General features: G+C 29.2%; 1 protein-coding gene across 6 annotated transcripts in view; it reads left to right on the forward strand.

Moving 5' to 3' along the window:
* The window catches only part of LOC123296879 (leupaxin-like), a 61,771-nt gene that overhangs the window by 33,157 nt on the left and 11,235 nt on the right, over nucleotides 1-17,379 (forward strand). For 5 of the 6 annotated variants that reach the window (XM_044878571.1, XM_044878569.1, XM_044878572.1 and 2 more), the window contains 2 exons: nucleotides 7,726-7,919; nucleotides 16,368-16,741. In XM_044878571.1, the coding sequence (XP_044734506.1) occupies nucleotides 7,726-7,919; nucleotides 16,368-16,741 (568 nt within the window). Of the gene's footprint in view, nucleotides 1-6,329; nucleotides 6,442-7,725; nucleotides 7,920-16,367; nucleotides 16,742-17,379 lie in introns of those variants that run through there. The other variant, XM_044878568.1, reaches the window with a different exon arrangement.

Below are 17,379 nucleotides of genomic sequence, written 5' to 3' on the forward strand. Positions count from 1 at the left end.
AAATCTTAGAATTATTTGAAAAATAATTATTTTTAAACAAAATTTTTGTGGCTCCAAGGGTTATTAAAAACTCAACTTTTGTTTATAACTATGAAGAGACAGAACAATTTAAATTAAAAAGTTGTTACTTACATAAAAACAAATTTTGTTTAAACTATTTGATTCGCAAACGTCACAGATTAGCCAGGAAATTAAATATTGTATATAAACAAAAGAAAACAAACAATTGACTAAGTTAATTGATAAATTCCCTGTATGTTTTGAATCTCATTGCTTGCATAGTTTGAATAATTTATAATTTTTTTGATCATTAGTTGAAGCAGCTACCTGCAAATTTCCAACTGTCTATCTTTTATAACCTTAGAGAAAACGGACACGAAAGTTTTGTCCTAATTTGCGCCCTCACGGGTAAACAGTGATGTTTATGAAAAAATGTTTCAAACAAAAGTTGTTTATTTTGTATAAGAAACATTTAGATTTTTGTTCTATCTCTAACGGTTTACAATATGTGGTCGATGGACCCAAGACCTTATTCACCCATGTTGCTCTTTTTCGAATACAAACTCACTTTTTTCGTCCTGAGCAGGCTATAAAAATTTAGTTTGATAGCTCTTCGTTTTTGGGTTATCGAGTTACGGACAGGCAGGCAAACGGACGGACAACATGAATTAATTAAATGATTTTATGAACACCTAAACCAAATTTTGGTCTTAGCATCAATATTTTTAAGCATTACAAACTTAGTATACCTTGATATTATACCCTTTGGGACTAAACTTAGTGTACCTTGATATATATTTCATATAGACAGGGTATCAACAAAAGTTAAAATTTTTCTAAATGCTATTCTGAACACGTTGCAAAAAACCGCATGTCGATACGACCTGTATTTTAAAACTTATAACGTTATTTTTATGTTTATTTCCTCGTCTGGTATAGTTATGCTTTGTGGCCGACTTAAGAAAAGACGCAGCTGTTTGATATCAACTATGAATTACTGTGGAAAGCTTTAACAAAACTTTTTTGTTTTTGAAGAAAATGAACAAAATTTTTATTGAATATGGTACCTAAACGAAATCTTAACTAAAAATATATGAAGCATATTCTCAATTTTTAATGATAATCTTAAAATAAATCATTTTTCTTAATTAACAAAGTTCAGTCTGTTGACGATGAAACATTTGCTGCTTCGTGTGAAATATTGTTGAATAAATAAAATCAAAGGCTTTTATTTTAAATACAGTAGACATATTTATGTTTATTGAGATAATATGTCATTTATTTTAGAATATTTGTAATTAATAAAAATAAAATCTCAAAATAATATTGATTACATTGGAGTAGTTTCTTCATAACTATACTAACCCGAAGAATTAGGCCCAATCTGATGTCAGAACATGATGTCCTCTATAAATAACTAAGTTATCCTCAAAAAATAACTTAAGTTATTTTTTGATTAGTTAACTACTAAACGAGATATTCAGATGCATAAATTAAAATGGTCCACCCTGTATGTTTTTTAGATTTCGAATAATATTTTATATTTTGTTTTCATTGATGCTTCATTAAATTAGATAGTCTAAACCATTACTAATCATTATTTTTAAGCATAACAAATTAGGTCCATATAATAAAAAACGAATTTACGAACTTGGCATATACAACTTAATTTGCATGAATTACATAAGCGTGAAAATATATTTTAATTTTTAATAGTAAAAATTATTTATACTAAAAATATTAGTAGCTAATACTGGGTGGATCATTTTAATCGATAAGTTAAAAAATACTGTAGTGCAACTAAAATACAGAAAAACTGTTAAAATAGCTGAAAAGCATGGCCCAAGATCGGATTCAATTTGCCTGTGTTATCAAAAAAACCGAATTTTTTAACTTTGTGACGTCATCAGAATCCAAAAAATTAAATTTTGCTTTATCACATCCAAATTTTATCCAATTTTGATAAACCAAGTATGTAATCCTACTAAATTTGGATCATACTTTTCAAATTTGTGATCAAAATTAACCTAGCTCTAATAGATTTCAAGAATGAAGAGTCCTGGTCCCGGATTTAAGCACATGAGTGATAGTTAGCGAAATATTGACTTCACAGCTGAAAAGAATGGCCCAAAATTAGTGGATTTCAAAAAAAATTCCAATAAGATCTAATCGAATTTGCCTGTGTTATCAAAAAAACAGAATTTTTTAACTTTGTGACGTCATCAGAATTAAAAAAATTTAGTTTTGCTCTATCACATCCAAATTTTATCCAATTTTGATAAACCAAGTATGTAATTCTACTAAATTTGGGTCATACTTTTCAAATTTGTCATCAAAATTAACCTAGCTCTAATAGATTTCAAGAATGGGGAGTCCTGGTCCCGAATTTAAGCACATAAGTGATAGCTAGCGAAAAATTGACATCACAGCTGAAAAGAATGGCCCAAAATTAGTGGGTTTCAAAAAAAATTCCAATAAGATCGGATCGAATTGCCTGTGTTATCAAAAAAACCGAATTTTTTAACTTTGTGACGTCATCAGAATCCAAAAAATTTAGTTTTGCTCTATCACATCTAAATTTTATCCAATTTTGATAAACCAAGTATGTAATCCTACTAAATTAGGGTCATACTTTTCAAATTTGTGATCAAAACTAACCTAGCTCTAATAGATTTCAAGAATGTGGAGTCCTGGTCCCGGAATTAAGCACATACTGATAGCTCCCCGTTAAGCACAATAAATTTTTTTTCAGTATTTTAGCATCCCTTAAAGATTTTGCAACTTATCGATTCAAGTGGTGCTCCCTGTATACATAAATATTATAAAGTCTGTAACTCCAATATTTTTTAGAAACATAGAAAATACTTGTTTATTAACATAAATTGTTCTAAATATGTATGTCTTTATAACACACATAAAAGGTAAACGTTCTTAATAAAATTGCTTATTATGTGAAAAATTTGTTTTATGTTATTATTTTAGTTTGTTATTTTATTATTTATGGATAAAAAATGCACTTTCTTTGTTGTCGGACAGTTTTAAAGATTGAAAAATGATGAATTTCCTAGTTCATTTCGCTGAGAAACAATCTTGTCATTCTACGGCATATAGCAAAGCATACAAAAGACTGTTGTACCTTGGATCACAATTTACATTTATTATTTTAAAGTCACTTTTTAAAATATAATAATGGAAAAAGTTTTCTCTTGCAGCACAATTATTTCTACGCACTACGTATTTTTTAAGAATTAAATATATAAAAATTTGTATATTATATAGCTATCGATAAAAGCTGTATTTGTATTTTATAAGTATGTGATCAATGATACAAACGTACAATAAACAAGAAATCATTCCCTCATGTACCTTGGATCATCTTCACCAATTGCATTTGGCTCCCTTCACCTGTAATCTATATGTATATCCAGAAATCTATCTATAAGAAATAGAGGCGCGAAAAAACGTAAACGTGTTTGATACGTAAAACAAAAAGTTAGTAAAGAATCCATGTAAAAGGCGCTCATTAATTTACATTAAGTCATAGAGTAAAAAAATTCCATTTTTTGATAACACAGGCAAATTTGATCCTATCTTATTGGATTTTTTTTTGAAATCCACTAACTTTGGGTCATTCTTTTTAGCTGCAATGTCAGTTTTTCGCTATTGATATCTTTGGTAGCTAATAACATTCTAGAGCACAACATCAAAGGATGTATGTGTAAGGCATTAAAAACGCTACAAGTTTCTCTTGAAATTCTCGGGCTCGGAGTATCCTGTAATGACATCAACTGCTTATTTCATCGACTCACTACCCTTTTAGGGTACGTGGCATATGACAATGGACAAACTAATTTTTACATTAAGTGATCACTGAAACAGAACTTTATTTTGACTCAAGATATAAAACGATGGGTTGCAACGTTTGCAATCTCATAGAAAAAGGTTTTAAAAAACTGTGATCAAAGATACATTACCATCTAAGAAACAACACTATACCCTACACTATGAATAAGAAAGTTTAGATCAATTTTGGTACTATGAATACGTATTTCGACCATTGTATGGTCATTATTATTTTGAATTAATATTTCAATCGTAATTATTCTCTGGAGATTTATTAAATTACTTGTCGCTAATTTGGTAACTGTTACATCATCAATAATTAAGTTCATATTCTGTTCCATTCTTTCTTGTTATTGATTAATTATTGTGTAGGTATCCATGCATTTTAATTAGTTATTAGTATTGTGTATTGATTTATCAATAATCAAACAAGATAATAAATACTTTTTAAGTAAAAAACATTGTTAGATATAGAAGAATTTGAGATAATGAAAAATGACTCAACTTGGATTTTTCAAGAAGAAACTTTTATCAAATTAGAATATGCATAAACTTACCTATTCAAAACACTAGCCGTATCGAAAGTTTCAAAACTTTTTAGAACAGATTTTTGACCGCTGTTAAAAATTCAAGAATTTTATCTTAACCATCCACGAGTTACGTCTCAATACTGAGCTATTGAGTCTTTTCTTAAATATTCTGAAATGGCTATGTGACTTACATTTTCCTAGGCTTTCTACCGCTTCCAATAATTTGTTAAATGAAATGTTTATCACTTACCCACACAGTCTTACCCCCCGTGCATAAATACTGCCACCAAAATGCTTTATTAAATTATCTGAAATCAAAGTATTCCTAGAGCAATTTTCAGATAAATTTTTTTTCTTATTTTATTACATCATCTCGATGTTTTGGAACATAAAATGTGCATAAACATGTTACAAATAAAAACATAAGTAACATGTGCAAAAATTTCAAAATTTCAGTATGTTCATTTTTTTTCGCTAATAAACTTCCACATAACTATTTATAAACATTAATATTTTACTAATAACACACATAACAACATCAGAAGTTATTATTCTGTGAATTAATATCATAAGCGTACACACATTTTGCAATTGCGAAACTATTTTTTAACAAAATTTAAGAGGATAGCAATCCTTTCTCGTTAGATAATTCTCCTTAAGGTATAAATAAAAGTCATTTTTTGCAAAATAGCATTTTTCTATTATAATATTCTCAAAATCACTTATCATGTTCACGAAAATTGTAAGAATTCAATTGGTTTCTTAATTTTTGATTCAAATTTGTCCAGAGAGACCCAGGAAACTTAAACCAATAAATTCATGTGGAGGATTTTAATCGATTAAAATCTTCAAAACCTGATTTCTAAAAGTCATCTCCGATTTGTAAATGATAAGAGAAAAAAGCAAACTTTTTTCGACAATTACAAAAAAAAAAACAGGTTTTATAGTTTCGAGGTAGCCCAAGAATCGCGTAGCTTTATTTAGCGGGAAGGGGATTGTTAAATATTATTGCCTCGTAACAATTTTCTTGTAAGATACTAAGATACTTAGCTTAATGATTTTATAACGAATTAAGTTAATTCTTCCGGGATATGAAAGGAATAGTTGATTATACATCTTTTTAGATAAGTATAGTAACAAAATATACAAACCTGCTCCAATCGTAGAATCTATATTGATTTTTGATATTACGCTTAGCAATGTATGGCGTTTACTACAATGCTAGTATGGTATGGAGGCAGATACTATAGTATCTATGTTAAAATAAGTAATATTACATTAATGAGTTGGGCTATCCACCAGAAAACTATAATTGAGAATGTTATTTTTCCCTCAATGCTCAAATCAGTATGGCGTTCACAGTCACAGCGATACTGATATAGTGATATTCACAAAAAATTTCTTACCGTGTATAAGCCGATTTAAGCCTGGAAAACTTTTATAGCTTATTTAACTCTCCTAGCATACTTCTTGTACTTGAATTTAAAGTTTAATGGATAAGAATTTCAACAGGCAACAAATTGTCTGCTATTAAATTCTCTTTAAATATAATTAAGTAAGTAATTAAAGTACGCCACTGTGAAATAGTACACAAATTAAAAATAATTCTAATACATTTTGCTGACCTTTCAGGATATAATATAAATTAAAATATGTATCATTTCCCAGTTCTATGCTGTTTAGGATTGTTGTTCACCATTAAGAACAATTACCATTCCTGGAAGTGATTAAATATGTCTTGATGTATGATTGTGTGAATGTGTGGAGGTGATATCAAAATCAATTCCTGTGTGAATGTGTTTGCATTTCACTTTTTTTTTGTATTTATCTATATCATTGTGTAAATCCTATTCAAACAGACAAGTGTTGTTTGTTATTCTATTTTTAATAAGTTAAACTAAATTAAATTTCCTCATTTCATTTCATAAAATTTACAGTGTTATTTATTTCGTTTTCTTATTCAACTTAAAAATGCAAGTATCAAATGACAGTAATTACTCAAATATACGAAAATCGTATGATTATAATCAACAATTTGATAATTTTCAAAGTAATCTTCAATCTTTGGGTAAGAACGAAATATTTTATTGAAAAAATTTGTGCATTTTTTACTTTTTGAAAAATAATTATTTCTCAAATATTCGGAAAAATCTCTTGTTTTTTCATCAATTCGGATACTCTTTAATTTTAGTTTTACGTCAGTTTAAAATTTTAGTTTATAAAAAAAAATAAAGAAATTTTGTCAATTGACATTTTTCAATTTTGTAACACTTTACCAAAACTAGAACTCTAACTTTTCTAGACGAACAAACAGATAGACTCCGAATTTGTCTTCAAATAACCAACTTTTTGGATTTTTCGAGAAAGTTGATATCGTTACGTTTCGTGGTTACGACAACGTACGTACGTTCGTGGTAATTGTTTTCGTAATCGATACCGCACAAACAAAAGATGATCTCGAATTCATTGAGAATTTCATAACATTCAGTCGAGTCGGTCGAATTGTTTTAAAAATTTTTCCTGATCGATATCGCGCAAAAAAAAAATATCGATTTCGTTGAGGTGTCAATCGAAGCTTATTACCGGCAGTATAATCCAAAAACTTTTCGAAAAAAGAATCGAAAAATTTAATTTTTTTTCTGTTTATTTTATTGAGAAGTTATTTGTGGTAGGTCAAGGGTCGCACCAGACCCACTACATCTAAATTGTGTTTTAAATTTTACTTGATATATCATAAATTCAGATAAATGATTTGTTTTATAAAATAGAGACCAATCACGTGTAGCGAAAGTTTGGTTTGTTTTATTATCGTCAAAAAAGGGAATTCTAGTGTTTTTCATAGAGCATTTGATGTTTCATATTTAGTCAAAAGGAATTCTCATTAAATTCAACCTTGAAAAGTTTTAGAAAATGAAAAGTATAAAATTTAGGAAATTTAATTGTTATTTTTTTAATTAACTAAAAGCTGGAACTTTTTATAGCTTTCAATGAGAGGCAACGCATTTCTTTTTGTTTTGATATAAAAACTTTTCTTTTTTCCATTATTTCTAAAAACAAGAAACAAACCTCAAATAAAGTGGCAAAATACAAAACCCAAAACATAAAAATTTTAAAAACTTACATCATTGACCAATTGTCATATTTTATAAAAACAAATTGTGAACAAAGTATTCTGACCTGTTATATTAAAGTTATTCTGGTGTAAATTGTTGAAAATTCGAATATATCTCTTCAAAAATTAAAAAAAATCTCTGAATAACCCACTTTTTTGAACACCAGATTAAGGATAGTACCCGAAAGATTATATCGATTCAAAACGTTAATTTTAATAAATTGTATTGCTTTTTTACAGATGCATTATTAGCTGATTTACAAAATACGATTTCCCCACATGGCAGTAACGTCGGGTCGCCAGTGGGTGGCAGTAGTAATTCCGGTGGTTATGGATCGTTAAATGGTTCTCGTGGTACACAACGACCTTATTCAGCGTCACCATCACGCGGTGCTGAATATGGTCGGGCTGCAGATCGTTATGCATCACAATCGGTGAGTAAAATAATTTATATTTTGAATTGAGCGCCTTTTTAAATACATTTACCGACTGTGACACATTTAGTTCCACTATATTATAAACAGATGTCGACATGTTAAACAATGTTTGAAAAGATGTCTATGAACTTTCCACCTTCTGTCCTGTTATACAATGACGATTATATATAGAAGTTATACAATTTTATTTAATTTTCATGTCAAACAAATGTAAATTGGCACAAATATTATTTATATTTGAGTAAAAAATACCAATTTTAAATGTTTGCACACGATTCACTTAACTCATAACGAAAAACACTAGTGTGTGTATATTAAAAACTTAATAATTATTATTATTAATTTCTGATATAAAGTCATTGTTTTAATCTAGAAAATCGAAATACAAATGATGATGAATACAAATCGATGTTCTCGATTCGATTCTTTCTCATAAACCACCATATTTTAATAGAACGTGTGGGATGGTGACCTCTTGAATATTTTGATTAAGTTTTCTAATTTGATTTCCAAAAGGAGTGAACTCAATTTCAAATTTTAGGAGTAAAGTTCATTATTTCGATAATTGTAGTACAGGCCCAAATTTTTTACCACAAGTGATAACCTGAAAGGGGAATCTAATTCCTATGTCGTTTCGTAATGATGAACTTTAGCATTTTTTTATTTGGGAAAATTTTGGAAAATGAGAGGACATATTAAGGTTCTAATTGCTCCACAATCAAAACTTGGTGTTCAATATTTTACAAAACAGGGTGTCCTTGACACACTGTTGGGCGAAAATGTCGAGTACCTTTACTTTCCACCTCTCTTACACACAAATACAATACATGTATACATACTATATGTTCCTAACCTAATTTGTTCTATCTCTTACGGTTTACTAGATGGATCCTACAGACCCAAGACCCAATTGGCCTATGTTGCTCATTTACGAACTCTACCTAACTTTTTACGTCCCAAACACAGACACACGGACAACCGGAAATGGACAGTGATTTTATGAATACATATACCAAAATTTTGTTGAGAGCATCAATATTTTTAAGCGTTACAAACTTGGGACTAAACTTAGTATACCTTGATATATTTCATATAATGGCATATCAATTTGAAAATCTTTTAAACAAAATCTAAAAGAAAAACCAATTGAACTGTTGGCGCCTCAATGCTAATACCAATGGGAATAGTAGTACTAATCTGCTGGTAACATAGTAAATTGCCAGTGCTGAGTTTTATGCTAGAAAATAAATTTCTAGATTCCGATAATATTGAAAATATTGGTCACCGGTGCCAATTACGTAGACATTTCGAATGAAAATATTTGTCGTAAGCAAAGTTGTGTTTTACCTAATCAGAAAATTGTTGGTCAGGTATCTAAAGGTTACATTCACTTCATCTTATTTGATGTAGTTTTAGATTGTAGAGATTAAAAATATATGTCGAATATCTTCACATCAAGGTCTAAATTTTGATAAATATTATTGTTATTTCAAATATATGCGAAAAGCTCAAAATTTCTAAATATAAATTTATATTTAAATTGTATTCTAAATGTACCTTACATAAATTTTCTTTTAGTTTTATGAATCGGTTACAAGGTCTAATTTTAGAAAATCTATTTATTTTTATATTTACACATTTAGTAGTACAAGGTTTAGTTTTTACTTTTTATTATTATTACTTTTCTCTTTTGTTTGTAAATGGTGAAAGTATTTTCTCACATGAAAGATTTATTTGAAAATTTCTTTCGTATGTGAACCATTTCAGACATCAATCTTATAACGAGTAATTTTTAAGGAATGATTGTTATAAAACATAAATCATATTATTTTATGCAATTAGTAGCTTGATACCCGTCCGCTTCACTGGGCTTTAAAGTAAAAACCACCGCTTTATAGCCTCTACCTCACTTGATCCCACTTATTTCCCTTCCATAACATTCGAAAGAATTTTTAAAGTGTAAAATAGTCATAATTCATTGAGTATATCAGAAAAGAGGCCATAAATTGTTTGACATTTACTATTAAAAATTTTGCCAGAAATCTTTAATATATGGTTTAAAATTATTATCACAGATGGAGCAGTAAAATGTCAGAATAAATTTAATTTAACAGCTCATGTGTTATTCTGATGTATCAGCTATATTGCTGTACAGTTTCATTCAAATTCATTCTCTAGTTTTTGCGTGAAAGGGTAACAAACAAACAATCAAACAAATATCCTTACTTTCACATCGAAAGCAAACTAAAATACTGTCAAAAATATTTTGTTTTACAATTTCTTATTGCTTATCGAAAAACAAATTAATTTTTCTTACACTATTCCTATAATTTTTAGCCATATTTGGCTGTAAAATCATGTATCAAAAATTGAGACATGAAATAAAATTTACCAAACAAAAGTTGATTTTTCGAGAGAAAGAATAAGAAGCTGTGAAATAATACGTGGTTCCCTTTAAAGCTGCTGTCTTGTTAAAAATTGTCAAGTTTTGAATTATTTGCGTGGTAAGTGTATATAAGCTTGTAGTGAAATACTGTATAATTGTGTATGTCAATCAACTTCACCACTCAATTCCGTACGGTAGTTGTCTCATATTCGTGGCCCCATTCGCCATATTTGATCTCGCGATGAGGTTGAGACAATCTCATATAGGTTGATATTAAGAATATTTCGCAGTGCATGTTCTCCCATTTTTAGTAATCGGTTCAACACTCGTTAAGAAAGTAAAATACCTCAGAGAATTTCTTTGTAATTAACAATTTAATCTTGTAAATCGTTTATGAAGACTTGAAATAATTTTGAACTCAAGACACTACACTTGAATCGCAAATGCTTTTGAACGACTCAGTTCATAAAAATGCGAATTGATGACTGATTGATTATATCATAAGAGGAACAAAATTTTATTCCAATGTCAAAAAACACATTTACTTTAAATTTTATGGTTTTTTAAATTTTTTTTATTTATTTCTGATTATAAATAGCTCCTCTTTAAAATCCGTGTAAAAAGTCTTTATATTTTTACAGCAAACGCGTAACTATCATAAATTATAATTTAAAAATTTTCTTTCCTTTTAACTCATATCTAATAAAATTAATTTTTCGCAATTTTAATAGGCATTTTGTTTTCAATAATTTTTATTTAATGTTTGTCACGTGGCTGCGCCATGTGGTGTTGATTCGTGGCCCAATCATTTCATACTTTACTCCTTTTTTTTTTACATCAATAGATTCCCAGAATAACTGTACGAAAATGTGGGTGATTAAATACATATGGTGTAATGTAAATACATAATGAGACATAGAAGTGTGTGATTTTGAAAACTTCCTTTTTTAATATCCTGAAATACATAAAAAAGTATTTCAGAAAATTAAACCAATTGTATTTTCAAGTAAATTATAAGTAGTATTTTTAACTTAAAGTTAAATTATGAAATGTTGTTTATGGGAATATCGATTTGAAGTTTTGCACAGTCATACATGGTTATCTGAAATCTGAACTTTAAACTCAGCCCACTACAAATTGACAAATAGGCCCGATTCTTAATATTTGGCTAGCGTCAGAGATGGTTAGAGATATCGAGGAAAAAAAACTCTTAGAAAAAGCTGCATAGAATTTTTTTCATACCAATATACCGATTTTCATGACAAAATTCACCTTAGGTCCACACTCTTAATTATTACAAGTTTCTTGAAATATTTGAATACAAAAGACTATTAAATTATCAATTTATCCAGTTTTTATATTCCAGAGCAAACTAGTTATAAAAATTCATTGCCTAACTTTGTAACTAGTGTGCTATGGAATGTAAGAACTGGAAAAATTGATAATTTAATTGTGTTATGTATGAGTGTGGATCAAAATAATAAAAAATTAAAAATGCCAATGTTGATTTGTAGGAAAAATTGATGGGTTTTTATTTTATAGCGTTTTTAAAATCGCACACTTCTCTGTCCCATCCTGTACAATAATACATTTGTATGATTTAATGAGGACACTTCATCAGGTAAATTAGAACAAAATATTTGTTTTCATGTAACATTTATTACTTTATTACATTATTAGTATGTTTGTTACATGTGTTTGTACAAACTATTCCAGATTGATTACTTAAAAATATAATATCTGTTTATTTCTAATATATCTGTTTATTTCTTAGCTGTCACGATACTATAACTATATTGGAAATGCTCCCAAAAAAATTTTTTAATATTCTACAGATCCAATAATAACTTTTTCATTCATTTTCTTTTAAAAATGAATTCTCTTGAAATAAGCTAAGCGCACACTAGTCTAGTGTTTACTTAAAATTAACCGGCTAGCATAGTCTCAATCAGTTAATGAAATCACTAAGCCTTAAGCAATACCCACCAGACAAGATTGGGATGAAAATTTTATTAATTCAAAGGACGTATTCTAATTGGTATTCTAAACCAACGGATCTAAGTTGAAGAGGGAGGTAGGTTGTGAGATTTTCTATGAAAATCTTGATTTGAGACTATTAGCCCGGCTGCCGGATCACTGTTAGACCACAAGCCCATGCACAAAAAATTTCGGGTGTAATGGCCCACCAGGAAACGTTGAAAAAGATACTCTTATGCGTCAAAGTAAGTTTAAGCACCATGGCGTCATTTTTGCGTGGTACAGGTGAGTACCCGTAAGAATATGGGCGTCACAACCCTTGGTATCTCCCAACTCCACCAGCAAATATATACGGCGTTGCAGGATACTAACTTTTCATAAGTATTCGAAACAAATTACATAAATGGATTTGCAAACCGGATTTGTTTCTGTATGGTATTTATGTAATTCTTGGTCCCTAAAAAACTATCAAAACAAATTGTATCGCAAGACAAATCGCGAAGATTTTTATACAAAATAACGTAAAATTTCGTTTGGTGGGTCAAATAAAATTTTCAAATACTGCATGTTCAGCTTGTTTTTTATTTCATTGTGCATTGATTACATTTAATATTTTTCTAGTTCAAGGATATATTTAAAAAAAAAAACTTTTTTTAAAAATTCAAGTTCAAAAATATGTTATGTATTATTGTAAATACTTAAATATAATTGATAATTTTAATTTTTGTGTTTTTGTTAAATTTAAATGCATTATTGCAGTGGCGTCGTATTTGACAGTCCCCCTAAACTTGGTTTAAAGAGAATCTCTGAAAAATAAAGTTCAAAGTTCAAAATGAATTTATTAAATCGTCAAAATATATCTTACCAAAATCTTAATACCTAGTCTAAACTTTACCTATATTCCATCGTCAAGCCATATTTACAAAATTTAAAAAACCCCCAAAAATTTTTTCGGGTATGGAACCCTAAACTAGCATTTGAAACTTATCTAAGATCACTCTCCATTAAATTATCTTTTTTCTTAGAGCCTTCTCCAAACTGAACCGAATTTGAGGATCTTCGCCTATTTTGTAGTTGTTTCAGGTACCCTACAGTAAGCCCTACAGTATGCTACTGATTTTTTAAAATTCTACGGTACGCTACTGATTTTTTAATATTCTATTTGCCCTTGACTATTTTAGAAATTGTATAAGAAAATATATAAACAATATTTTTTTCAAAGTAAAATGAGGCTGTTTATAGATTAATTATTTGATACTTAGTTTGATTGTAATATTGCCAAAACATTGAAATTTACTTGACAATGAAAACAGAATTATGTCCAAACAAAATTAACTAGTTCTCGTCACACTTTTGTAAATTTTACATCTGCTTACTTTATTAAAATAATAATTTTATACTAATGTTTCAAAGATAATCACTCAAAGATATTAAGACTTAATATTTAACGAAATTTTCCGTGTATTGATTGAAAATTTCGAGTAAACCATAATGATAAAGTAATTATTATTAATATATTCGCTGATCATTAAAAAGTACGATATTGGCAATTTGGATAAACCAAGAATGATCCAAAATTAGTGGGTTTCAAAAAAAAATCCAATAAGATCGGATAAAATTTGCCAGTGTTATCAAAAAATCGAATTTTTTAACTTTATGACGTCATCAGAATCCAAAAAATTTAATTTTGCTCTATCACATCCAAATTTTATCCAAATTTGATATACCAAGCATGTAATCCTACTAAATTTGGGTCATACTTTTCAAATTTGAGATCAAAATTAACCTAGATCTAATAGGTTTCCAGAATGTGGAGACCTGGTCCCGGAATTAAGTACATAAGTGATAGCTAGCGAAAAACTGGCATCACAGTGAAAAAGAATGACCCAAAATTAGTGGGTTTCAAAAAAAATTCCATTAAGATCGGATCAAATTTGCCTGTGTTATCAAAAAAATCGAATTTTTTAACTTTATGACGTCATCAGAATCCAAAAAATTTAATTTTGCTCTATCACATCCAAATTTTATCCAAATTTGATATACCAAGCATGTAATCCTACTAAATTTGGGTCATACTTTTCAAGTTTGAGATCAAAATTAACCTAGATCTAATAGGTTTCCAGAATGTCGAGACCTGGTCCCGGAATTAAGTACATAAGTGATAGCTAGCGAAAAACTGGCATCACAGTGAAAAATAATGACCCAAAATTAGTGGGTTTCAAAAAAAATTCCATTAAGATCGGATCAAATTTGCCTGTGTTATCAAAAAAATCGAATTTTTTAACTCTATGACGTCATCAGAATCCAAAGAATTTAATTTTGCTCTATTAAATCCAAATTTTATCCAATTTTGATTAACGAAGTATGTAATCCTACTTAATTTTGGTCATTCTTTTCAAATTTGAGATCAAAATTAACCTAGCTCTAATAGGTTTCAAGAATGAAGAGTCCTGGTATTTAAATTAAGCACATAAGTGATAGCTAGCGAAAAACTGATATCACAATTGAAAAGAATGACCCAAAATTAGTGGGTTTCAAAAAAAATTCCAATAAGATCGGATCAAATTTGCCTGTGTTATCAATAAAATCGAATTTTTTAACTTTATGACGTCATCAGAATCCAAAAATGGACTATTCAGTCAAAAAACTATTGTCGAAAGCCTGCGTTCAAAAGTACTTTGTCTGATTTTGTCGGTTAAAAGTAGTTTTGACTGTAAGAAATATAATTACAAAATGAAATTTAAAAAAATTGTGGGTAGTTCGTTTATAGTTGCTTTTACAAAGTGTTTTCACAAACAAACAAGCGTTAATGTAATAAATTACCACAAAAGTTATTTTTCATATTGTGACATAACTATTGTTAGACATAACAACTATTTTTATACTTTTTACAATATTTTCGTAAAACAATTTGTGAATTAAAATTAAATTTTATGTCATCTTTCATCTAATTTTAAACGAATAGAACATGAAAGAGATTCATCTAAAACATATTATAAACATTTTTTTTAAATGTCAAAAAAAATCAAACATTTTTCTCATTCATCATAAAAATCGGATTCTAATCATTTTTTAATATTTAGCAATTAATTTTCTTCAAAAATATTTCTGCCATCTTTATATTTGACCGAATTATCCTTGAAACTTTCAACATGATTTTTGAAGTACAAGCACAGACAGATACATCCACACATAGCGGTCAAACTTATATCACCGCTTTTTTTTTAGTTCGGGGTATGGAGGGTAGAGATAAGGAGAACCATCTCTGTATATAAAAAGTGTCCATCGAAAAGCAGCAAATAAGGATGGCGCTGCTGTAGCAAAAGTGTAAGTTTTAAAAGAAGTGCTCAAAGTAATAAGAGTATGATAAAGATCTAAACAAGTTGTTCGAGAAGGATAGAGAATTTTACATAAAACACCTCCTGTTGCACAAGCGCCATTCTGGTCAATTATGTAACTGTTATTTGCTGTTTTTAGGGGGGCACTTTTTTACTTTAACTCCTATTTAAGATAGTTCTCCTTATCTCTACCCTCCATAGTTCGGGGGGTTAAAAAAGGGAAACAAAGCAAAAATAATTAGTTGCATGTGCAATGAAAGACAGAAATAAACAACCGACGTCTATTATTAAATCAATGTTGGCTAAAATAGTCATGGTAAACCTTTTCAAGAGAGAGAGTTGAAGGAAGTCTGGTTAGAATGCGCGCTCTCACTTTTTGATGGTTTCAATAGTAAAGATAATTCAGCGCATCAAAGATAATCCTCTAGCTTGAAAAACAATAAAAGAATGAATCTTAAACTGGCCGAAAATGTAACAGATCAACAAATAATTGATATTAACTCCACTCATTTTATGACATCACTAAATCTGCACGTATAGCCGTTTTTTCTCGATATTACGTAGGAACCATCTTTAAGGAAGAATTAATTGCGAATCCCAATTATCTCTAAGTCAAAATTAAATAATCTCATTAAGCATTTCTCAAAACAAAAAAAAAAAAAGGCTCAATCCATGTAGGCTCGCCACCCTTACTCCCCGGTAGTTAAACAATTATTTCAATTGATATATATTTTTTCATTTCAGCCCACCTATCAAAATCAACAACAAATTGTTCAAGAAACAATCACAACAAAAACATCACATCATGGTGCGAACATGGCACCATCGTATTCACCAAACTCCACCTTAAACTACAGTAATCATCGTTCGACAACGCCGAATAATAAACCACCAACGTTAAATAATAATCTATCTGAATTGGATACATTATTACAAGATTTAAGTAATGCACATTACAATTCAGGTGGTAGCTATGTAGATCGTCGAAATGTGAATGGAACAACTAGTCCAGGGTATGGATCAACACACCATCAAACGAAAATATTGAACGAGTCTTTTAAACGTCCATCGGTTGATAGTCTACTGGAGGAGTTAAATACCGCCGTTCCAACAAATGGGTATGTCCAACTTTTATATGAATTAATAAAAAAATTCGTCAGATATGGATAGAAAAACGTAACGAAATATGTCCGATCTCTATTTGTTATCCATGAAAACTTCGAAAAAGAAACTTCTTCGGTTAAATACTTCTTCGTGGATACTGGAATACTGACACCTATTAGTTTAATCATTAAGGATTTTCACCTCTGAATCGACAAGAACTGTTCGAATTCGGGCACGAAAAGTTTTGAAACTTTTCTATCCAAAAGTTTTGAAACATTTACAAACTTCCTGCTATTTTTTTATTTGACGATTGATTACCCACAGTTAAAATTTCCGTGGTGACCACATTACTAGAAAACCTAGAAATGTCAGGAAATTCAAATTCAACTAGAAAACCCAGGAAAATGTCAGGAAATACCGTGAAAAAAAAGAAAAATTAAAGTTTTTAATCATTTTCGTAACAAACTTCTAAAAGTATTTTATAGTTTGATTTTTCTATTCGCATTATTTAAAAAAATCCTGCATATGATCCTGATATCTTGAGTCTTTAGTATTCAGATTTTCCATGCTTGTTACTTGTAAAATTTTCGATATAATTTCTTCCAAGACTATTTAAAAGAAAACCGGGAATAATCAGGGAATTTCCTTTTGG

The sequence above is a fragment of the Chrysoperla carnea genome, chromosome 3 (assembly GCF_905475395.1).
Source record: "Chrysoperla carnea chromosome 3, inChrCarn1.1, whole genome shotgun sequence".
NCBI lineage: Eukaryota > Metazoa > Arthropoda > Insecta > Neuroptera > Chrysopidae > Chrysoperla > Chrysoperla carnea.